The following is a 25010-nucleotide window of genomic DNA, read 5'->3' as shown; positions in this document are numbered from 1 at the left end:
ATCTTGGTTTCTTATTCTTAACTTTTTGAATATTTTTAGATTTTTCATGTTCAAGGAGTAGAATATGTTGTGTAGATCAGTAAAGCAAACTCCTGACCTGAGCTACGGAAGTAAAAATAATAGCACACAAATGACTAGTACCAGAAGTTAGTGATTTAGTTAGAAAAGACAGTTTTTTATTTTTGTTGTGTTGCTGCTTTGAAATTAGCTTTTACGTATGGAATGAAAGATGAACATTTCAGACCTTCTTTTAGATTGACAGCCTCCCTGAAGGGAACTATGGGAATTAGCACCCTCTTTCATTTGCACACTTTGCTGGACTTGGTAAGGCCAAAACAATTGTGTACTGATTCCTGATGGCCCTCACTACCAAGGAAAAAGGTGTATCATTATTGTCTTTAACTAATTACTGAAACCTTTTCATGACTAAATCCTGAGCAGAATGGGGAATGCATCACCAGCCCCCGCCTCCACCTCCTGATCCGCAGTGGATTCCTCCAGCCCCGGGCCCCATGGAAATCGTTCCTCCATCTGAAGACAGCAACAGTCAGGACAGCGGGGAATTTGCCCCTGAAAACAGGCACATATTTAACCAGAACAATCACAACTTTGGAGGGCCGCCTGAGAATTTTCCAGTGGGCCCAGGGAACCAGTTTGATTACCAGGTGAAAAATCCTTTGTTTTTAAGTATATGGTCAGCAAGTAAGAGTGTGAAAATTCTGCATGTGTTAGCTTGGTGCAGAAGTCAAATGTAAAAGAAATATTTTCGCATGTACACCATTCAGATTAAAAGAAAACAATTCAACGGCATTTATGGTGAGGATCAGAAAATTTCATATTTTGACCTAGATCCACAAATGTCACTCCAGTAGTTTTGAATTGTGATGCAGCAAACATTTTGTTTGATATCACTCTAAAATAGTTAAAAGTATGTTGAATTTTTGTTTTTAAATTAAAATGGTTAGGGCTGCAAAGCTTTTTATTTGATTTTCAAGTCAGTTGTATTCTGCTGTTTTTAAAATGCTAAATTGGACTTGAAATGTAATTTTTAGTTCAGTAAGTATCCATGCTGCAGAGCAGCCTAGAAAGATAGGTAGTCTTGAGTGGAGTCACTTTAGGGCTTCCATCGTGTGTATGCCATGAAGAACAGTAAACAACTGTGGTGCTCTTTCAGCATGGAGCTGCTTTTGGCCCCCCTCAAGGTGGCTTTCATCCTCCTTATTGGCAACCAGGTCCACCAGGACCTCCAGCTCCACCACAAAACAGAAGAGAGAGGCCAGCCTTCCGAGACCGTCAGCGCTCACCCATAGCAATGCCTGTGAAGCCGGAGCCGCCACCACAAATCGGTGTGTTTTAACCATATTCTCTTGTCTCTGGTGTTTGTCAGATTACAACTTCATAGGCTTCCTTCAGGTACAAGAAAGTAGCATTTTCCATAAAACAAAACTGATTGATGAGGAGTTGTGATGTGTAGTTAGAAGAGGTGAGACTCGAGAACAGTGAGCATATTATGTGTAGTGGAGATGGTGGGACCAAAAACAGTGACACAATTCATATACTCTTTAGAAATACAGAGGGTAAGGATGGGGGATGATTGGCATTCGATCTTGCACTTCAGTGAACATGGGCAATGCAACTAGGTGGGGCAAGATGTCATCTGCTAACTAAATTTCTGTGTTTTATGGTACTAGTTTGGCAAAAGTGTCTTATGCTTGTACACATTTTATTTCTGCTACTTATTTTTAGATTAAACTTTCTGTTTGAGTTTAAGTGTTCATTATTTGTAAGCTCTGTGTCGACAATTTTCTTGTCATTTGATTAAATCAAGATTTTTTTTTTGTTTATGGGGGGTATGGATAAAGGGCGAAAAATCATATGATCAAAGAAAATTAAAATTTTTGTTCTCCCTTATATTCCTTCCTGGGAAAGCTTTTATTTACAATAACCCCCCCCCCCCCCCTCAAAAAAAAAAAAGCAGAATTCCCAAGTTTACATAAGGAATGTTTAGTATCAATATAAAATACATTGAGCAGGAAAGCACACTGTATATCAGAGCTTCCCAAACTGAGGGTTGGGACCCCAAATGAGATCACAATTATTTTCCAAGGGATCACACAATTTTATTTGGCCACGATCATGGGATGGATCATGGCCACAAAAAGATTTATCAGTACTGTTGTATATATTACAAGCATTTGATGGATTGCAGTGTGTCAAATTTTGGTCCTAGTCCTGAGGTTATAAGAACTAATTTATGAATTCTGGAAGTACCCTGTTTATTTTTTAACTTTTGTTTTTGCTTTTATAAATACTCTGGTGCTGCACATGTCCTGCATATCACTTCCATGTTGTTTAAATCTCAGAATATGAAAATACAAGAGTGAAAGATAAAAAGGTTTTGTGGTGCTACTGTGTGGAGTATTTTTGTAATAACTTTTTATTAGTTTTTTTGCTAATCCTGTAAAGTTTCTTGTTGTGAAGCTATAGATGCTATAAAACGCAGAACCTTGCCTGCTTGGATTCGTGAAGGTCTGGAAAAAATGGAGCGAGAAAAACAGAAGAAATTAGAAAAACAGAGAATGGAACATCACCGGTCCCAGATTTCTAAAAAAGAAAAAAATACAGGGGAAATTGAGGGAGATGGGCCACGTTTGCCTCAGAAGAGCAAGTTTGTAAGTACCAGAGTATACCAGTGTATTTCATCGTTTTGTTTCTTGGTTGATAAAAGCAACTTTCTTATCCTATTCGATCAGTCCAGACAAATGAGTTATGTTCTCCAACCAGCAAATAGAGTTGGAGAACACTAACATTTAAGTGACATCACCAGCTTAAGGAGAGATGCAGTTTTGGAACTAGGTAGTATTTCTCTGCCTCTGTCAGATGGTGCAGGTTGGATTCATGTGGCAGGATTCTTTGGTGTAGGCATGACTCCCTGAGTGCAGTCCTTGGGCTGTGACATCCTTTGTCTGATGTTGGCTCCCAGTCAACAGACTTAGTAGAGCTCTGAGGGGTCCAGCTGTCCGCAGCGCGGAGCTTTAGCTTCTCATTCTCCCTTTGTCCATTGGGCCTCTGCCTGCAAGGGGTGAATACTACTACTGTATCTACAGTACACTCCATTTAAGCACATGTTGGATAAAGTGCATACTCATTTACCTGTATAATTATACAGTGGTCCTATGTGTTTTATTTTTCTCATTGATTTCAATGACCAGTGACTTCAGTTCAGCGTACCAGCTATAAGTGCATGCTCTGGTTACATGCAAACATTTTATTGGTCCCATTGGCAGTTTCCATATCATCAAGCTGATCAATCCATAGACTGGTGGGTTGTGTCCATCTACCAGCAGGTGGAGATAGAGAGCAAACTTTTGCCTCCCTATATGTGGTCATGTGCTGCCGGAAACTCCTCAGTATGTTCTCTATCTCAGCAGGTGGTGGTCACACTCAGCAGCAGCTCTGGCTAGGCCTCCAAGCCTAATTTTTAGGTTTTGTTGAGTGCCTGGGGTTGAGGGCTCTTTTGAGCAAGTGCAAACCTGGTGGTGCCAGGTCCCTCCTTTTCTCCCCCCTCCCGCTGGCTCCGTTAAAAAAAAAAAAAAAAAAAAAAAATTTTGAACGTCCTTAAAGGCGTTTATTTCGACGTTTATTTAAGCGTCTATTGCAGCTACTCACTGGGACACCAGGTCGTTACAACTCGGAGCGGACAGCAGGTAATTTTTACCTTTTTATAGCGGGCAGGGGGTTCCCCGATTCTTCTCCTCGTGGCATATGGCGTCGGAGGGCGAGGGCGCAAAGGGTCGCTCCCCGGGTCGCTTGAGCGCTTCTAGAGGGGATGCGGGGGTCTTAAAGCCTGATTCGCCCTTGTTGGGTGACAGTTTCGTGACCGATGAATGTCCCGGTCCTTCCTCCGGCGTGGCGGTTTTTCCCGCCATAAACGCCCATCCCCCGCTCCTCGCCTCCGCCATCTTGGCCGGCCACGCGGCTCGGACGGCTTCTTCTTGGGCCGCCCTTGAGGTTGGAGACATTAATGCCATGAACGCCCTTAATTTGGGCGACGGCACAGAAGCGGCTAAAGTTAAGAGCCGTTCTTCCCGCGCGGCTCCTTCGCGGAGTTTCGCGCCGGACGCCATTTTGGATGCGCAGCATGTCTCTCCCCCGCTATTGCGAGCGCCGGTTGAGGGTGCGTCTAGGGCTGTTGCCCAGGCTGCGGAAGTGCACAGTCTGGGGGGTTTCTCCCCCGAGTTTGTTTTGCTGCTGCATCAGGCCTTCCTCATGCACAACGCTGCCCCTGCTCCCTTGTCTGGTAAAGAGGTTGAGGTTCCCAGAGGTAAACGCCCTCGGGTTGATTCCCAGGCCTTGGAGGAATTTGTCTCCTCCGATGTAGATGAGGGCAGCGTGTCTGAGGTCTCCCAACGGTCCTTTGCGGATTCCTTGGAGGAGACGGATCCCCGCTCGGATGGAGCGGATGACCCCTCTGCAGCGCGGCTTTTTAGCCCAGAGGATTTGCCCAACCTGTTGTTACAGGCCATGGACACTTTGAAGATTTCCTCTCCGGAGGACGTCTCTCCCTCAGCCCCTGTTGGCTCTGCCATTATGCTGGGGACGAAGCGCCCGCCTAGAACCTTCCACGTGCATGATGCCATGCACACCTTAATTTCGGCTCAATGGGATGTCCCAGAAGCGAGCCTTAAAGTGGCTAGGGCTATGTCCCGCCTCTATCCTTTGGCTGTGAGTGAACGTGAGGCCTATCTGTGGCCTACCGTGGATTCTTTAATCACTGCGGTGACTAAGAAAACGGCGTTGCCAGTGGAAGGTGGCACGGCCCTAAAGGACGCCCAAGACAGAAGATTGGAGGTGGCCTTAAGGTCGTCCTTTGAGGCGGCTGCTTTAAGTTTGCAGGCCTCAGTTTGCGGCTCCTATGTGGCCAGGGCGTGCCTGACTATGGTGCAGCGGGCTTCCCCCTCGGATCATTCCTTGAGGGCTGATTGGCCGGCCCTGGAATCGGGCTTAGCCTATTTGGCAGACTTGCTGTATGATGTCTTGAGGGCCTCAGCGAAAGGCATGGCTCAGACAATCTCTGCGCGGCGGGGGCTTTGGCTGAAACATTGGTCTGCTGACCACGCCTCTAAATCCCGCCTGGCTAGATTGCCTTTTAAAGGCAAGCTGCTCTTTGGGGTCGAGCTGGACAAAATCGTGACCGATCTCGGCACGTCTAAGGGCAAGAAATTACCAGAGGTCAGGGCTCGGGCTAGTACTCGTCCCGGTACCTCCAGAGGACGGTTGCAGGAAGCCCGTCGGTACCGCCCGGGCAAGTCGGGTTCCTCTGCCCCCTCTTCCTTCAAGAGGAATTTCTCCCCCAAGCAGCATTCCTTTCGCAGAGACCGCCGTCCCGGAGGTGCTCCCTCCGGTCCTCCCCCAGGGTCTCGTACCCAATGACGGGGTCTTGGTCCACGCCCCAGTGCAGATTGGAGGACGGCTGTCCTCGTTTCTGGGCGAGTGGACCACAATAACTTCAGACGCGTGGGTGCTGGAAGTCATCAGAGACGGCTACAAACTAGAGTTCTGCCGACCCTTAAAAGACGGGTTTGTACTCTCTCCCTGCAAGTCTCCGGTCAAAGCTGTGGCAGTGCAGCAGACCTTGGACAATCTGATCCGCCTGGGCGCGGTCGTTCCGGTGCCAGAAAGTCAGCTTGGCAAGGGACGTTACTCCATTTACTTTGTGGTACCAAAGAAAGGAGGTTCTGTCCGGCCTATCCTCGACCTCAAAGGGGTCAATCGGGCCTTGAAAGTGCGGCACTTTCGCATGGAGACTCTCCGCTCTGTTATAGCGGCAGTGAAGGCAGGAGAGTTCCTGGCATCCTTGGACATCAAGGAAGCGTACCTGCATATTCCCATCTGGCCTCCTCATCAACGCTTTCTGCGTTTTACAGTCCTGAGACGACACTTCCAGTTCAGAGCCCTCCCTTTCGGGTTGGCTACTGCTCCGCGGACCTTTTCCAAAGTAATGGTGGTCATCGCGGCCTTCCTACGAAAGGAAGGGGTACAAGTCCATCCTTATCTGGACGACTGGTTGATCCGAGCCCCCTCTTATGCAGAGTGCGGCAAAGCTGTGGACCGGGTAGTTGCTCTTTTGAGCTCCCTGGGATGGATCATCAACTGGGAGAAGAGCCAGCTGCGCCCGACTCAGTCCCTGGAGTACCTGGGAGTTCGATTCGACACCCAAGTGGGCAGAGTGTTCCTGCCAGACAATCGGATTGTCAGACTTCAAGCTCAGGTGGACCAGTTCCTAGTAGCCTCTCCCCTTCGGGCTTGGGACTATGTGCAGCTGTTGGGCTCTATGACGGCCACGATGGAAGTTGTGCCCTGGGCCAGGGCTCATATGAGACCACTTCAACACTCTTTGCTGCAGCGCTGGACTCCGATGTCGGAAGATTATGCTGTGCGCCTTCCCTTGGACCCAGCAGTGCGCAAGGCGCTGAGCTGGTGGATGCAGACAGACAAGTTGTCTGCGGGAATGGCTCTGGTGACCCCAGAGTGGATTGTCGTCACGACGGACGCCTCGTTGTCGGGCTGGGGAGCCCACTGCTTGGGAAGGACAGCGCAGGGGCTCTGGTCTCCTGCAGAGGCAAAGTGGTCTATCAACCTCCTGGAACTCAGAGCCATTCGGTTGGCGCTTTTGGAGTTCATCCCGGTACTGGTGTTGAAGCCTGTACGGGTCCTGTCGGACAATGCCACGGCTGTGGCCTATGTCAACCGCCAGGGAGGTACCAAGAGCGCCCCTCTAGCCAAGGAGGCTATGAATCTTTGCCAGTGGGCGGAAGCGAACCTGGAGCAGCTTTCAGCGGCCCACATTGCCGGAGACATGAATGTCAAGGTGGACTTTCTCAGTCGCCATACCTTGGAGCCCGGAGAGTGGCAGCTATCTGCTCAGGCGTTCTTGGACATCACGAAGCGCTGGGGCCAGCCGAGCCTAGATCTGATGGCGTCATCGGCCAATTGCCAAGTGCCGCGCTTTTTCAGCAGAGGACGGGACCCTCGATCCCTGGGAGTAGATGCTCTTCTCCAACAGTGGCCGACACAAGAGCTTCTCTATGTGTTCCCGCCCTGGCCCATGTTGGGCAGGGTGCTAGACCGGGTGGCAAAGCATCCCGGCAGGGTAATCCTGGTGGGTCCGGATTGGCCCAGGCGTACCTGGTATGCGGACTTGATCAGGCTCTCAGTCGACGATCCTCTGCGGCTGCCAGTGGAGCAGGGCCTGTTACATCAGGGTCCCGTGGTGATGGAGGATCCCTCTCCCTTTGGTCTTACGGCCTGGCTATTGAGCGGCAGCGTCTGAGGAAGAAGGGCTTCTCAGACAAGGTCATCGCCACTATGCTGAGAGCGAGGAAGCGCTCTACTTCTACTGCTTACGCCAGGGTTTGGCGTATCTTTGCAGCGTGGTGTGAAGCAGGCTCACTTTCTCCCTTCACTGCTCCAATTTCTTCAGTGTTGGCGTTCCTGCAAGAAGGTCTGGAGAAAGGCCTGTCGCTCAGTTCCCTTAAAGTCCAGGTAGCGGCTCTGGCTTGCTTCAGGGGCCGCCTGAAGGGTGCTTCCCTGGCTTCGCAGCCAGATGTGGTGCGCTTTCTCAAGGGAGTTAATCACCTGCGCCCTCCTCTGCACTCAGTGGTGCCTGCGTGGAATCTCAACCTGGTACTAAGAGCATTGCAGAAGCCGCCTTTTGAACCCTTGTCGAGGGCATCTCTGAAAGACCTGACGTTGAAAGCAGTCTTTTTGGTGGCTATCACTTCAGCCAGAAGAGTTTCCGAGCTCCAGGCGCTCTCATGTCGAGAGCCTTTTCTGCAGTTCACTGAGGCAGGAGTGACTATTCGCACAGTGCCTTCCTTCCTGCCCAAGATTGTTTCTCGCTTCCATGTGAATCAGCAGCTCTGTCTCCCTTCCTTTCGTAGGGAGGACTACCCAGAGGAGTACTCTGCTCTTAAATATCTGGATGTGAGACGAGTCATCATCAGATACTTGGAAGTGACCAATGATTTCCGGAAATCGGATCATCTGTTTGTCCTGTTTGCAGGTCCTCGTAAGGGTCTGCAGGCTGCTAAGCCTACAGTGGCAAGATGGGTCAAGGAAGCCATTGCAGCGGCTTATGTGGCCGCGGGGAAGGTGCCGCCTATCCAGCTGAAGGCTCACTCCACGAGAGCTCAGGCGGCCTCGATGGCAGAGGCCGGATCCGTCTCCTTGGAAGAGATATGCAAGGCGGCAACTTGGGCTTCGGCTCATACATTCTCCAAGCATTACCGTTTGACTGTGGCTGCACGGGCGGAGGCCCGGTTTGGAGCTTCAGTGTTGAGGTCAGGGATTTCAATGTCCCACCCTGGGTGAGTACTGCTTCGGTACATCCCACCAGTCTATGGATTGATCACCTTGATGATATGGAAGGTAAAATTATGTATAATCATACCTGATAATTTTCTTTCCATTAATCATAGCTGATCAATCCATAGCCCCTCCCAGATATCTGTACTGTTTTTATTCTGGTTGCATTTCAGGTTCAAGTTTAGTCTTCAGTTACTTCAGAAAGACTTCGTGTTCAAGTTATTTCACTTGGATTCTTCAAGAGTTAAGACGAGTTTGTGTTACAGTGAGCTGCTGCATTCCTCTCCCCTCCGTTTTACGGGGCTGGATTGAGACTTAAAATTCTGCCGGCACTCCCTCCCGCTTCGTGCGGCTGTAGGGCAGCTTTGTACCCCTCCCGCTTCGGCGGTGTTAGGGTCAGTCAGCTCCTCCCGCGGTTGCAGGATAAGCCAGATCCCCCTGCATCAGCGGGTGTGGTGTCCCTCCCCCGCTCCGCGGGGATGAGCTGGACGGATTCCCCTCCCCCACTTGTGTGGGGATGAGCTGGGTTAATTCCCCTCCCCCATTTCGGCGGTGGTGAGCTGGGCAGAGTGTCCCTTCGTGGGTGTAATTCTCTAAGTGCTGAGTCCTGCGGATGGAGCTTTGATATCGACATACTGAGGAGTTTCCGGCAGCACATGACCACATATAGGGAGGCAAAAGTTTGCTCTCTATCTCCACCTGCTGGTAGATGGACACAACCCACCAGTCTATGGATTGATCAGCTATGATTAATGGAAAGAAAATTATCAGGTATGATTATACATAATTTTACCATCCCTTTGTTTAGATTCACAATCGTTCAACTGACCAGCCCACCTTGTGTCCTTTCACTTTGTGTGCTGCAGCCACTCAATCCTTCTGGTGCACAAAGAAAAGGTGAGTAGTTAGTATTCTCCCGCATTTGCTCCCAGCTTCGTGATGTTCAGCTGGGAGCCAATAAGAGAGGTTGGGGCAGTCCTGGATCCCTCCTCACTCTTACTCATGAGCTCCTAGCCTGTGGTGTGAAGCAGTTGTACAACATGAAGCTGGGAACCAATGAGGAAGAGTGCTGCTCCCAACCCTTTCTTTACGCACCAGAGAGATTGAGTAGCTGCAGTGGCACAAAGTGAAAGGAGGCAAGGTTAGCTGGCCAGTTGAATGGCTGTGCACCTAAACAGCTTGGTCCTTTGAGTGACTGCAGTGACAGGTAATAGGTGTCAGAGCTATGAACATTTTTATGAACTGTTTGACCTAGTTTACAACACGAATAGAGAGAAAACTGTACAGAAAACTACTGTTCCTCCATGACCCTCCAGACCGGTCAAGACGCGTGGGTTATGTCCTCCTACCAGCAGAGGGAGACTGAGAAACACTGAGCTTTTGAATACTGTATATATAACCTGTGCAGTACATCCACTAGCCAGTATTTTCTCAGTCTCAGCAGAGGTAGATGGACAGCCTGTGCGGTCTTCAATAGTCCGGTGAGGTAGCTGGATTATACGGTTAGGGGATTTATTCTCTGATTGCTGCCTGGATGTCCAACCGCCACCTGAAACTGAACATGTCCAAGACCGAGCTTATCGTCTTTCCACCAAAACCCACTTCTCCTCTTCCTCCACTTTCTATCTCAGTTGATAACACCCTCATCCTCCCCGTCTCATCTGCCCGCAACCTCGGAGTCATCTTTGACTCCTCTCTTTCCTTCTCTGCGCATATCCAGCAGATAGCCAAGACCTGTCGCTTCTTCCTCTTTAACATCAGCAAAATTCGCCCTTTCCTCTCTGAACACACCACCCGAACTCTCGTCCACGCTCTCATTACCTCTCGCCTGGACTACTGCAACTTACTCCTCACCGGCCTCCCACTTAGCCATCTATCCCCCCTTCAGTCTGTTCAGAACTCTGCTGCACGTCTCATATTCCGCCAGAACCGATATACTCATATCACCCCTCTCCTCAGGTCACTTCACTGGCTTCCGATCAGATACCGCATTCAATTCAAGCTTCTCCTTCTTACCTACAAATGCACTCAGTCTGCTGCCCCTCACTACCTCTCTACCCTCATCTCCCCTTACGTTCCTGCCCGTAACCTCCGTTCACAGGATAAATCCCTCCTCTCAGTACCCTTCTCCACCACCGCCAACTCCAGGCTCCGCTCATTCTGCCTCGCCTCACCCTATGCTTGGAACAACCTTCCTGAACCCTTACGCCAAGCCCCCTCCCTGCCCATCTTCAAGTCTTTGCTTAAAGCCCACCTCTTCAATGCTGCGTTCGGCACCTAACCCTTACCGTTCAGTGAATCCAGACTGCCCCAATTTGACTGCCCCGATCGGACCGACCGTTCACTTGTCTATTAGATTGTAAGCTCTTTGAGCAGGGACTGTCTCTCTTTGTTAAATTGTACAGCGCTGCGTAACCCTAGTAGCGCTCTAGAAATGTTAAGTAGTAGTAGATTGCCAAATTTAATGTGTTTTGACTATTCCCTGTACGTGGTTTAAAAAAAAAAAAAAAAAAATTAAGTGCTTCGGGGCCCTGGGTCCGGTGGGGCCCAGTTTTTCCCCCCTGGGGTGTCACACCTGTGTTCAGGTCCCTCCCCCTGTGCTGCTCTCTTTGGAGACTCTGGCAGCTTTGTGCCTCGGCTGCTTTTCTAATATTGTAGCCTTGAGAGCCCCTCACTCCTCAGCTGCCAAAAAATTTGGGTGATGTCTCTTTAAGAGCTATCTGAAGCTTTTCCTTCATAGGAACGGACGGCAGGTTCGTTCACTGTTAGTAGCGAGTGAGAGCAGTGCGAGTGCCTGTGCTGGGGAAGCGGTGAGTGAGAGATTTCTTTTGACGCCGCTTTGCACAGCGTGTTGGGAGTTTCGGGGTCATGGCAGGCAAACTCCTTCGCTGTCGCGCGTGCTCGCGCCGAGGAGTAGAAGCTCCGGGGGGTCAGTGCCGGTTGTGCGGCGACCCGAAGCAGGCCTCGCCGATGGCGGCACCCCCGGTATTGAGTGCGGAAGTCCCAGTGAGTGCGGGGGTGTCGGGGGCGGCAGGAGCATCGGCATGGACGATTTCGGCGAATTTAGTTTTGGCGGGAACGTCCGCCATTTTGGATTCCGCGCGTCCCGCGGAATCAGCTGTTTTTGGCCCTGCTGCTCCCGGATCGGTACAGAAGGGGGTGCCTGAGGGTACAGGAGGCGTTTGTTTTCCTCCGGATTTTGTATGCACCCTCTATCAAGCCTGGAAAGCAGGACCCACACCTTTAGGGGAGGGGCCTAGTGCGGCAGTGCCTAAGAGGCCTCATTTTGAGTGGGACGAAGAGGAGGGATTCTCTCCTGTAGGATCCGAAGGTGCTTTTAGTGATGTAGGGGACCCTGAGGGATTTGAGGGTTCTCAGGATCCGGAGTTGGTGGTCCCTGGGGAGGACCCCTCCGTAGTGCGGATTTTTCACAGGGAGGAGCTTGCGGAGCTCATTGAGCAGGTCTCTTCTACCCTTAAGTTTGAGCAGCCGGAGGTGCCTTTGGGGGAGGCTGGACAGGTGGACCCCTTGGTTAAGGGGATTCAGCGGCAGACTAAGTCTTTTCCCATGAATAAGGACATCCGGGATATGGTGTTTCAAGAGTGGCATTCGCCGGATTCTCCCTGTAAAGTGTATAAAGCAATGTCTAGATTGTATCCGCTCCCACAGGAAGATAGAGATTCCTTTAAGGCACCCACAGTAGATGCGGTGGTGACAGCAGTTACAAAAGCCATGGCTATTCCGGTGGACGGGGGGACTGCTCTCCGGGATCCCCAGGATAGGAGGCTTGAGGCCTTCCTCAAGCGGAGTTTCGATTTGTCGGCCCTGGCCCTGCAGGCCTCGGTTTGTGGGGGGCTGGTTGCGCGGGCGTGTTTCCGCTGGGCCGAGAAGCTGCTTGATGATTCGGTGGAGGTTGGGACCTCCGGGGTACAGGAATTAGCCAAATTGGAAATGGGATCGTCCTTTTTGTCGGATGCGCTTTATGATTTGCTCCGTGCCTCGGCCAAGAATATGGCTATGCTGGTGGGGGCACGTAGGGCACTGTGGTTGCGAGGTTGGGTCGCAGATGCGGCTTCCAAAGCCAAGCTTTGTTCGCTTCCTTTTAAGGGGTCCATGCTTTTTGGTGAGGATTTGGATAAGTTGGTGCGCGGACTCAGTGATGCCAAGGCCCCTCGTCTTCCGGATTTTCGTCCTAAGGCGGCTTCCAGGGGTATTTCCTCCCGAGGTCGGTTTAAGGAGGCTCGCCGGTATAGGCCCGGGAGGACTAGTGGCTCCTTTAGAGGTCGGTTCTTTCAGCGCACTCAGTCCTTTCGGGGCAGTCGGCGCGGCGGGCGTGATTTTCCCGCAGGAGGACAGGTGTCGGGGCGTAGTTCGCAATGATGGTGTGCGGGCCCAGGCTCTGGTTCGGGTAGGGGCTCGGCTGAGTCTGTTTTACCAGGACTGGGTCCAAATCACTGCGGATCAATGGGTTCTCGAGGTGGTGCGAGACGGATACGCTCTGGAGTTCGACGGCTCGCCTCCCGAAAGGTTTCTGGAGTCTCCTTGTCATTCGAGGCTCAAGCGGAAAGCGGTACGGGACACTCTGGCTCGTTTGATCAGTCTGGGGGCGGTGGTCCCTGTTCCCCCCGCTCAGCGTCGCTTGGGCTGCTATTCAATTTATTTTGTGGTCCCAAAGAAGGAGGACGCCTTTCGGCCTATCCTAGATCTGAAGGCAGTCAATGCAGCTCTAAGAGTCCCCTCTTTTCGCATGGAGACATTGAGGTCGGTCATTGTCGCGGTGCAGGAAGGGGAGTTTCTCACGTCTTTGGATTTGACGGAGGCTTATCTGCACATTCCCATTCGGGCCGCTCATCAGCGATTTCTGCGCTTTGCGGTTTTAGGAAAGCATTTTCAGTTTTGTGCTCTGCCTTTCGGATTAGCAACGGCCCCTCGAACATTTTCCAAGATCATGGTTGTAGTGGCGGCGGCCTTGCGGAAGCAGGGTATTCTGGTACACCCGTACCTGGACGATTGGTTGATTCGGGCCAAGTCCCAGTCGGAGAGCGAGGTGTCTACTGCTCGGGTGGTGCAGTTTCTTCAGTCTCTGGGCTGGGTAGTGAACTTCGCCAAGAGTCACCTGGTGCCGTCACAGTCGCTGGAATATCTGGGGGTGCTTTTCGACACCAGGAACGGTCGAGTCTTCCTGCCGGGCCCTCGGATTCGCAAGTTGCAGGATCAGATTCGTCTGTTCCTGTCGGAGGCGGCTCCGACGGCCCGGGAGTATCTGCAAGTTCTGGGGTTGATGGCGGCCACCATAGAAGTAGTTCCGTGGGCCCGGGCGCATATGCGGCAGTTGCAGTCAGCTCTTCTCAGTCGGTGGTCACCCCTGTCGCAGGGGTTGGACGTGTGTCTTCAGCTGCCGATAAGCCCACGCCTCAGTCTCCGGTGGTGGCTAAACCCAGGAAATCTGGACAAGGGAATGCCGTTGGAGGCTCCACAGTGGGTGGTCCTCGTCACAGACGCCAGTCTTCAGGGCTGGGGAGCTCATTGTCTCGGTCAGGTAGCTCAAGGTCGTTGGTCTCAGGTAGAAGCTCAGTGGTCCATCAATCGTTTGGAAACTCGGGCCATTCGGCTGGCGCTGCTGGCGTTTCAGAGTCTGCTGGTGCGGAAGGCAGTCCGGGTGTTCTGCGACAACGCCACCGCCGTGGCTTATGTCAACCGTCAGGGGGGCACAAAGAATCAGGCGGTCGCGGAGGAGGCGGCGCTGTTGTGTCAATGGGCGGAGGTTCATCTTCTAGCGCTCTCCGCGGCACATGTGGCTGGAGTGGACAACGTGGAGGCAGACTACCTAAGCAGGCATTCTCTGGACCCAGGAGAATGGGCGCTTCAGCGGGCAGTGTTCAATCGCATTGTGTCGGTCTGGGGACTTCCCGTGATGGATCTCATGGCAACAGCCCACAATTCTCAGGTTCAGAGGTTTTTCAGTCGGCGGAGGGATCCTCGAACGGAGGGCATAGACGCGCTCCTGATGCCTTGGCCGCAGGAGTTGCTGTATGTGTTTCCACCATGGCCGTTGGTCGGTCGAGTGATTCAGCGCATTTCTCGGCACCCCGGTCAAGTGATTTTGGTAGCCCCGAATTGGCCGCGTCGGCCGTGGTACGGAGATCTGGTTCGGTTGGCAGTAACGGATCCTCTGCCGTTGTCAGAGTCAGGGGTGTTGTGTCAGGGACCGATAGTTATGCCGGATCCGGATCGGTTCTCGCTTACGGCCTGGCTCTTGAGAGGCACAGGTTAAGGAAGAAAGGTTTTTCGTCCAGAGTTATCGATACGATGTTGAGTTCGCGTAGGCAGTCCACTTCGTTGGCGTATGTCCGGGTCTGGAGAGTATTTGAGCATTGGTGTGTAGGTAGACAAGTTCTTCCCTTTCAAGCGTCGGTAACAGATGTCTTGGAGTTTTTGCAGGATGGTATGGACAGGGGTCTGGCCCTGTCTTCTTTGAAGGTGCAGGTGGCAGCTTTGTCGTGTTTTCGTGGGAAGATCCAGGGGAAGTCGTTAGCTTCTAGTCCGGATGTGGTGCGGTTTTTGAAGGGTGTTAAGTTACTGCGTCCGCCACGGCGGCGGATGGTACCTCCGTGGGATTTGAATCTCGTGCTGGAGGCTTTGGTGAGACCGCCGTTTGAGCCCTTGGTTTCGGTTTCGGATAAGGATCTGTCCCTAAAGACTGTGTTCTTGGTGGCTATTACTTCAGCCCGGCGGGTGTCGGAACTTCAGGCTTTGTCTTGTAGAGAACCCTTTTTGTCCTTTTCCAAGGAGAAGGTTTCGTTGCGCCCGGTGCCGTCCTTTGTGCCCAAGGTGGTGTCAGAGTTTCATGTGAATCAAGTTATTTCCTTGCCAGTTTTGGGTGATTTGGCGGGGGATGCGGAGCAGCGGCGACTGGCCAAGTTAGATGTGCGAAGAGTCTTGCGCTGTTACATTTCCAGAACTCGGCACTATAGACTGTCGGATCGCTTGTTCGTTCTCCATGGTGGTGCAAGAAAGGGCGCGGCAGCTTCCAAAGCTACTATAGCTAGATGGTTGAAGGAGTCAATTGCGTCGGCATATTTGCTGAAGGGTCGCGTGGTTCCTAAGGAATTTTCGGCTCATTCTACCAGGGGAATGGCGACCTCCTGGGCGGAGAGTAGTGTGATTCCGCCGTTAGATATTTGTCGAGCGGCGGTTTGGTCGTCTTTGCATTCGTTTGTTAAACATTACAGGATTGATGTACATGCCAAGGACGAGGCAGGCTTTGGGGCTGCAGTGTTGACCTCTGGCCTTCGTGGATCCCGCCCTTAGGATGTTACTGCTTTGGTACTTCCCACGCGTCTTGACCGGTCTGGAGGGTCGTGGAGGAAGGTGAAATTAGGTCTTACCTGCTAATTTTCTTTCCTCTAGACCCTCCAGACCGGTCAAGGCCCGCCCTGTCTGTACTTTAGGCCAGGAGGTTTGTTTTAGTCTGGTTTTTCTGTTGTTCTATCTTGGCAGCTGTTGAGTGTGATTTCTATGGTTTCAGACTTTTGTTGTTATGAGTCTGGTTAGGTGTGACCGTGTTTGAGAGTCCACCTGTGGAAGCACACACAATAAAAAGGGCACAATGAAAGAGATGAAGAAAGTGTCCAGTTGGCAGTGACCACGTACAGGGTAGTTAGTTGTAGTTGGTGTTTTGGTTTTCTCTGCTTTGTCAGGGTTATACTGGCTAGTGGATGTACTGCACAGGTTATATATACAGTATTCAAAAGCTCAGTGTTTCTCAGTCTCCCTCTGCTGGTAGGAGGACATAACCCACGCGTCTTGACCGGTCTGGAGGGTCTAGAGGAAAGAAAATTAGCAGGTAAGACCTAATTTCACCATTTTTACTAGTAACTTGACTACAGTTGCAGGGTCTACATTTAGGCATTATAAGGAAATTGTTGAATGTTGTATTACAGTAATAAATAAGTGGTACTACTCTGACTGTGTAATAACTGAAATAATGTTATCAAAGAGTGATAACAGTTATATGCATGCTTCAGTAATGTGCAAGTTAAACTTTGGTCCTGAGGCCATGCATTGTATGACTTTTTTTGTGGGTGTCCCCTAGCCCCTTTTCTGCTCTTGGCTCCCAGGGTTTGATCCATGGACCTTTTCCTGGTGAAGCAAAGAAGGGGCTGGCTGGCTGGCAGGCACTTGCTAGGTCTCTGCCAGCAGCTGGAAAGGGTTCCTTTTGTTTTTTTACATCTTTTCTGATGTCCTAGTCCAGGTCTTCAGCCTATGGATTCCAGTTCGAAAGGGTTTTAGCGCCAGAACAGGGAGGCTTTGTGGGGTCCTTGCAGAAGGGGGTGACTGTTCTCTATGGGCTGTATAAATGGGGCACATTGCACACGGTTCCCTTTACTTGTGGTCCTCCCACTTCCTGGAATGGTGACCACCTTTGGCAGCTGTGGGATTCCTGGCAGGCAGGACTCTGCAGGGAAGCCCTAAGCAGCACTGACATTCTTGCAGTGGTGGGTACCTCAGGTGGGTGTTCAGCTTGTGATTCAGCATTTGGTGAGCCAGCTGAGAAGTTATTGTACAAGGCGGGTTGGCAGTTGAGTGATGCTCTGCTGGCTGCGGCCGCACAGCATGCTCAAGCCTAATGGTCGCTGTCAGGTCACAGTCTCAGGACTGTTCCTGTTTGAGCTTGAAGCTTGGCTCCGAGGTCCCCAGTGCACTTGCACTGTGTGAGGCTTTGGCTTGGTCTTACGGGGCCTTTCCCAAGGGGTGTTAATCCCCATCCCCCACCTGTCTTGCCCATTCACCCTGTTTGGGTGCACTCCCCCCCCCCCTCCTCCTGCAGCTTTCAGGCCTTCCAAAAGTGCTCACTTCAGCATCATATATATAGAAAAGGGGGGGGGGGGGGGGGGAAGGTGAAGGGCATCTCTCTGGCTTTGCATAGAGAGGTAGCTCGGGTTTTGAAGGGGATGTTGCATCTGCATCCATCCTTTCTTTCCTTCTTGGGACCTCAGTCTGATCCCCTGGGCGCTTTCTGATGCTCTTTTCTAGCCCTTGTGCTTGGCTTCTATCAAGAATCTTACCTTCAAAATGGTATTTTTGGTGTCCGTCACCTCTGCTAGGAAGGTTTCAGAATTGCAGGTCCTGCCGTGTCAGGATCCCCTCCTCGGGAGGATTCCATGTCCTTTCACACAGTTCCAGCCTTTCTTCTGAAGGTAGTGTTTCTGTTCCATGTGAATCAGGAGGTTTGGTTTCCCTCCTTTGTGGTGCAGGGATCATCACCAGAGGTTCTGAGGCTTCACAAGCTGGATGTCCAGAGGACACTGCTCGGATACCTCAAGGAGACGAATGAGTTTCATCTCTCATATCACCTCGTACCTTCTTATGGCCCTTGGAAGGGGCAGGTGGCCTCAAAGACCTCCATTGCAAAATGGATTAGGGCAGCTATTGAGTCTGTTTATGTAGTCAAGAATCACCCGGTGCCTCGGGGTCTCTAAGCCCACTGTACTAGGGGTCAGGCCGCTTTCTGGGTAGAGGCCTGTGTGATATCCCCTGAGGAGATATGCAGGATGGCCATTACAGATGGGTTGTGTCCATCAACCAGCAGAGGGAGATAGCACACTTTTTTCAGTGCCTCATACCAGCTTGCTCCACTGCCTCTTTTCAGTATTCTCTATCTCCCCTAGCAGAGTGGCTGCAGCTTCTTCGAGCTCCATCTTAAATCTGCCTGGAGGTTGCTCCTGTGCTTTTGCCAGTTGTTAGCAGGAGCGTTGGAGGCTATAGCAGCTTCACTTTAAAGGCACATAGGTTCGCCCTTTCCCTGCCTTACCCATACCTCCGTGGATGTGGACACATTGCTTAGCTTTCCCTGTCCTTCCCCACCAACAGTGGATGCAGGCACATAGGTTTGCCCTTTCCCTGCCTTTCCCACTCACCTGAGCCTCCGGAGTTCTATTTACCTCTGCTTTCCTCACAGCGTTAAAAAAAAAAAAACGCTTAGACGGTGGAACAGAGGTTTTTCCTTGCCTTTTTCTGTGGGACCGGAGCTGTGAGAGAGAAAATCAGAAGCTCTAGTATCAGCATAATGTGCTGTAATCACTACATCAGAAGATAACCATATAGCATTCTCCAATCTTAATGCTCTGTTTGGACAGTATGCATGTATAATAATTTTAAAATACAATGGTGCAAATAGATACACAGCCTGATGTATCAATGATAGCACTTTAAATTGGACCCTATAATTCACTGGTAACCGGCAGTTCTTGGAACTCTATCAACCAAGCTAGCTGCTACATTCTGAATCTGCAATACCTTTCTCCTGAAACTTGATATTCCATGATACAAGGCATTGTAATAATCCAAATTACACACCACACTCTGAAAATCAGACAATGGTAACATAGGTCTCAATTTGTGAAAAAGATCGAGCTGTACAAAAGAAGATTAAATTGCCTTAACAACTTGATCCTTCGTGGTAAGCTTAGAGTCGAACACTACACCTAACAAATTCATCTCTTTTTGAACTGGAAGTTAAGAACATAAGTATTTGTCATACTGGGACAGACCGAAGGTCCATCAAGCCCAGTATCCTGTTTCCAACTGTGGCCAATCCAGGTCATAAGTACCTGGCAAGATACCAGAACAGCAAAACAGATGTTATGCTGCTTATCCTAGAATATGCAGTGGGTTTTTCCAAGTCCATTTTAATAATGAGTTATGGACTTTTCTTTTTGGAAATTATCCAAACCTTTTTTAAACCGTACTAAGCTAACTGCTTTTACCACATTCTCTGGCAAGGAATTCCAGAATTTAATTGCATGTTGAGTGAAAAATATTTTCTCCGAGTTGTTCTCGATTTACTATTTAGTAGCTTCTTTGCATGCCCCCTAGTCCTAGTATTTTTGGAAAGAATAAACAAGTGATTCACATGTACCTGTTCCATTCCACTCAGTATTTTATAAACCTCTATCAAATCTCCCCTCAGCCATCTTTTCTCCAAGCTGAAGAGCCTTAGCCTCCTTAGCCTTTCCTCTTAGGGAAGTCGTCCCATCCCCTTTATCATTGTCATCACTGTTCTCTGTACCTTTACTAGTCCACTATATCTTTTTTGAGATGCAGTGACCAGAACTATTCGAGGTGTGGTTGCACCATTGAGCGATAACAAAGGCATTATAACAGTCTCATTTTTGTTTTCCATTCCTTTCCTAATAATTCCTTACATTCTATTTGCTTTCTTAGCTGCCGCTGCACATTGAGCAGAGAGTTTCAACATATCGGTGATTATCCGGGAAATTATAGACCAGTAAACCTGATGTCTGTGCCGGGCAAAATAGTGGAAACTATTATAAAGAATAACATAGAACACGTAGACAAACATGGTTTCATGGGACAGACTCAGCATGGGTTCAGCTGAGGGAAGTCTTGCCTTACCAATTTGCTTCATTGCTTTGAAGGTGTGAATAAACATGTGCATAAAGGGGAGCCGGTTGATGTAATGAAACTAGATTTTCAGAAAGCTTTTGATAAAGTTTCTCATGAGAGACTCCTGAGAAAATTAGAGTCATGGGATAGGAGGCAAGGTTCTGTTGTGCATTAGGAATTGGTTATTGGACTGAAAACAAAGGGTAGGGTTAAATGATCATTTCTCTCAGTGGAGGCCGCAGGGATCTGTACTGGGACAGGTGCTATTTAATGTATTTATAAATGATATGGAAATTGGAACAATGAGTGTGGTGATCAAATTTGCAGATGATACAAAACTATTCAAGGTTAAAACACGTGCGGACTGTGAGAAATTGCAGGAAGACCTTAGGAAATTGGAAGACTGGGCGTCCAAATGGTAGATGAAATTTAATGTGGACAAATGCAAGGTGATGCACATTGGAAAGAATAAACCGAATCATAGTTACCTGGTGTTATGGTCCACCTTGGGGGTCAGCGCTCATGAAAAAGATCTGAGTGTCATTGTAGATAATATGCTGAAATCTTCTGCTCAGTATGTGTCGGCAGCCGAAAAAGCAAGTAGGATGCTAGGAATTATTAGGGAAGGGATGGTGAATAAGACCGAAAACACTATAACGCCTTTGTATCTCTCCATGGTTCGTCCGCACCTTGAGTATTGCTTTCAGTTCTGGTCACCGTATCTCAAAAAAGATATAGCGGAATTAGATAAGGTTCAAATAAGAGCAACCAAAATGATAAAAGGGGACGGAACTCCTCTCATATGAGGAAAGGCTAAAGAGGTGAGGGCTCTTCAGCTTAGAAAAGAGACAGATGAAGTGAGATATAATTGATGTCTACAAAATCCTGAGTGGTGTAGAAGTAAATCGATTTTTTTTTTACTCATTCCAAAAGTACAAAGACTAGGGGACACTTGAGGAAGTTACATGGAAATAATTTTAAAACAAATAGGAGGAAATATTTTTTCACTCAACGAATAGTTAAGCTTTGGATTTCTTTGCCAGAGGATGTGGTAACAGCTGTTAGCGTATCTGAGTTTAAAAAAGGTTTGGACAGATTTCTGAAGGAAAAGTCCATAGTCTGCTATTGAGACAGACATGGGAAGCAACTGCATGCCCTGGGATTGTAGTATGGAGTGTTGCATGATTTGGGTTTCTGCCAGGTACTTGTGACCTGGCTTGGCCACTGTTTGGAAAACAGAATACTGAGCTAGATGGACAATTGGTCTGACCCAGTATGGCTACTCTTAAGTACATAAGTAATGCCACACTGGAAAAAGACCAAGGGTCCATCGAGCCCAGCATCCTGTCCACGACAGCGGCCAATCCAGGCCAAGGGCACCTGGCAAGCTTCCCAAACCTACAAACATTCTATACATGTTATTCCTGGAATTGTGGATTTTTTCCAAGTCCATTTAGTAGTGGTTTATGGACTTGTCCTTTAGGAAACCGTCTAACCCCTTTTTAAACTCTGCCAAGCTAACCGCCTTCACCACGTTCTCCGGCAACAAATTCCAGAGTTTAATTATGCGTTGGGTGAAGAAAACGTTTCTCTGATTTGTTTTAAATTTACTACACTGTAGTTTCATCGCATGCCCCCTATGTTCTAAAGACAGCCGGCTCCTCCCCAGCACTATCTAAAATCATATCTAGGTGACACGTGAGGTCCGCCACCTTCTCACTAGGCAAATAGCCAGGCGATCCACCGTTCATCAGCCACCCAGCTATCTACTTGCCTAATAATTGAATCACCGACTACAACAGCCATCCTAACCCTTCCCTCCTGGGCAAAAGCTCCTGTAGACACATCCTTGGTGTGAGAGGATATTGCATCCCCTGGTGGACAGGTCCTGACTACAGGATTACTTCCAGCTTCACCAGGATGATACTCTCCTCTTCTTTTTTTTAGAAAACTCCCTCTTCCAAGGCAGCACAGACCGGATGTGGGACTTCTCTACAACGTCCCTGTAGGCCTCCTGTATTTACTTCTCTGTCTCCCTCAGCTCTCCTCCAAGTCTGCTACTCTATCCTCAAGAGAATGAACTCATTCTGTGAGAGCTAGGAGCTCTTTGGATAGCACCCCTCTTGCTTTCTGTATGTTAGTATTTGTAGAGTTGTTTAATTAAAACTTATTAAGGTACTAGAAATATCAGATGAATATAAAGAGCCTTAAGATTATATGGTATAATATGTAATTTATTTAGTGTTTGCGTCTCAGAAACTAATTAAATGTAATTAAAACTTTCTTGTTGTACTATGGGAAACTAGTCAATAATGCTTCTCATTTTTATTTTTTTCTAAGTGAACTAGGCCCTGCTGTGCCTTTTAGAGTCTGTCTGTTAATGCTGAGTCAGAAAATATTCAAGTTTTAAAACTGAGGAAAATGGTGTGGAGACTAGTTAATAAAGTTTGCTGCTACTGCTATTGTTTTTTTTTTTTTTTTTTTTTAATTCTACCTGTGTTTATCAATAACCTAACCCAATTAAGTTACTAAGCACAGAGCAAAATATTGTCATTTACCCCCAGAGAAATGTCCTCTCAGAACTTTTGCTCTCAAAAGCCATTCTTCTGAAGGCCCACCCTCTCCCCTTTAAGCCCACTGGGCCTACTTAAGGATGCTCTGGTGTTCTAGGGTAGGATGGGGAGTAGTGATTTACATTCACTTTTGCTTATTTGGGCTCCAGGTTCAAAATGGCTAGCTACTGTTGCTAGGGGCCAGGATGCTAGCCCATAGTACTACTGTGAGACTGCCACTAGAAGTTGTGACTTCTTTTTGAACTTGGAGTCGGCATGGGCAGGAGTGACTGGGTTTCGCTCATGCCTGTCCTACCCTATACCACCAGGGCATCCTTAAAGTAAGCCTGGGGAGACCTATAGGAAGGTGAAGGGTCTTTGGGTGGTACTCCTTTGGGAGGTGATTGTATGGACATGGTGGAGAGCTTACTGTGCTAATGATATGAATAATGTTTTGTATTTTGATTATTTGGTTTTCTTATCTCAAAAATTTTAAATTGCAAAATAAGCTTATTTGTTTATGCTTCTAGAATTTGTTTTCATGACTATTCAACATGTCTGAACTAAATTTGTTACAATGCAGATATTCTCAGGCAAAATGTATTATCTTTTTATAGGACAGTGATGAGGAGGAAGACAACGATGACAATGTAGAGGCTGCTAGTAGTGGAAAAGTAAGCAGGAGTCCATCACCAGTTCTTCAGGATGAGCAGAGTGAACCAGAAATGACAGAAGAAGAGAGAGAATATCAAATGGTACAGATGCCACCTCAGTTAACATATAGAAGTTAACAAATACATATATGTTTTTGTTTTGTAATTGTGGTACTTTTCCATTCTCATGAACTTCCACTAGAGCATTTCTGAGGTATGGGTCATACATTTGATATAACACCTTTCTGTGGTACAACCAAAGTGATTTATATATTATATACAGATACTTATTTCTGTGTCCCTAATGGGCTCACAATCTAAGGGGTTTTTTTTTCTACCTGGCGCAGTGGAAGGTTAAGTGACTTTGTGGCTGATTTTCAAAAGAGAAAATCGTCCAAGAAGTGTCAGAAATCAGCATTTGGATGAATTTCTTCTCAAAACGTTCAAATCGGTATTTTTAAAACCTATTTGCAGACACTTATCTATGTAGTTTGTCTGCAGTGCATCCAAATGACGGGGTGAGGGGGTGTTGGGAGTTTTCAAAGGCAGGATTGGGACATGCCTAAGACTTGGATGTTTTATGGTCATAATGGGACAAAACCGAAACGTCTAGGGCGAAAACTTCTAATGTTTTGGAGTAGACCTGTTTTTCTAATGAATAAGACACAAAAAAGGTGCCCTCAATGACCAGATGACCACTAGAAGGAATCAGGGATCCCTCTCACCCCCCAAAAATGTGATTAAAAATAATACTCGCCAGCCTCTGTGACAACCTCAGATGTTATAGCCAGATCTATTAGAGCAGCATGCAGTATAGTGGTGGGTGCAGTGCACTGTAGACAGGTGCACCTAGGCCCATACCTCCCCCTACCTGTTAACACTTGTGTAAACTGTGAGCCTTCCAAAACTCACTAAAAACCCACTGTACCCACATATAGGTGCCACCTTCACCCTTAAGGGGCTATTGTAGTGGTGTACAGTTAGGGATAGTGGGGTTTGGAGGGCTTATCAGACAAGATAAAGGAGCAGTGATGAGATGTGTACCTGGGAGCATTTACATGAAGTCCACAGCAGTGCCCCATTGCTCTCCTGGGATGTCTGGAGGACTAGTCTGCTAAAAATGCTGGTCCCTCCTGCACCCCAGTGGCTTGTTTTTGTTCATTTTTAACGTGTGTTTTGGGTTTTGTTTTGTTTTTTTTTTCTCGAAAATGGCCTAAAAAGATAAACACACAAGACAGAAAGCCTTGTTCGAAATGGTATTTTCTAAAAAGAAGATAGTCGTTTTGCTTTTTTTGAAAATGGTTACATTTGTAATTTGGATTTGGGACATTTTGCGCAAAATCCGGTTTCTGGATTCTGGTTTTATACCAGTGATCACTTCGCTTCATAATTTGGGAGTGTCTTTGGACACGAGGTTGTCTTTTAGACAAGTGGCCACTATAGTCAAGGTTGTGGTTTTTAAACTGCGAATGGTATCTTGACGGAATTTTTTTTTCCATGGAGAATTTCCACACCATGCTGCAGTTACGTTCAACCTTCTCTCAATTATTGTAACGTTTGGTTTGCCACGTGCAACTTTACAAGCTTTGTAGGTTGCACAGAACTCTTTAGTGTGGTTTCTCTTGATTTTGAGTTGGGAGGAGCGTATTACACCTTATTTGAAAATGCTGCATTGTTTGGCGTAATGGTGAATTTTCTAGCATGTGAATTATAAGAATATTTCATGAAGTGTATTTCTGTAGTTTGGCCAGTTGGTGGTGCATGTTTTGTCTTTACAGCTGTTACAGACAAATGGCTGTTCCTTCTTTAGTTGAATACAAAGAGGAATTAACCTGCAGTGATGTGGCCAGCTACTTTAAAAAAAAAAAAAATGTTGTTCTGGGCTCTGGTTGACCCAGGCGCTCAAATTCAGTCTGGAAATACTGAATTTTTCTCCAGTCTCAGTTTGGAAGTAGAGAGAGAAAGACCTCTTTCCATATCATCATGCTGATCAATCCATAGACTGGTGGGTTGTGTCCATCTACCAGCA

General features: G+C 48.4%; 1 protein-coding gene across 3 annotated transcripts in view; it reads left to right on the top strand.

Annotated features, from left to right (window-relative positions):
* The window catches only part of PNISR (PNN interacting serine and arginine rich protein), a 113311-nt gene that overhangs the window by 57197 nt on the left and 31104 nt on the right, over positions 1-25010 (top strand). For 2 of the 3 annotated variants that reach the window (XM_030199149.1, XM_030199148.1), the window contains exons 4-7: positions 442-665; positions 1175-1346; positions 2482-2672; positions 22946-23083. In XM_030199149.1, the coding sequence (XP_030055009.1) occupies positions 442-665; positions 1175-1346; positions 2482-2672; positions 22946-23083 (725 nt within the window). The remainder of the gene's footprint in view (positions 1-441; positions 666-1174; positions 1347-2481; positions 2673-22945; positions 23084-25010) is intronic. The other variant, XM_030199150.1, reaches the window with a different exon arrangement.

Source organism: Microcaecilia unicolor, chromosome 3 (assembly GCF_901765095.1).
Source record: "Microcaecilia unicolor chromosome 3, aMicUni1.1, whole genome shotgun sequence".
Lineage (NCBI taxonomy): Eukaryota > Metazoa > Chordata > Amphibia > Gymnophiona > Siphonopidae > Microcaecilia > Microcaecilia unicolor.
Note: the sequence above shows the minus strand (reverse complement) of the source record. Positions and strands in the feature narration are given on the sequence as shown.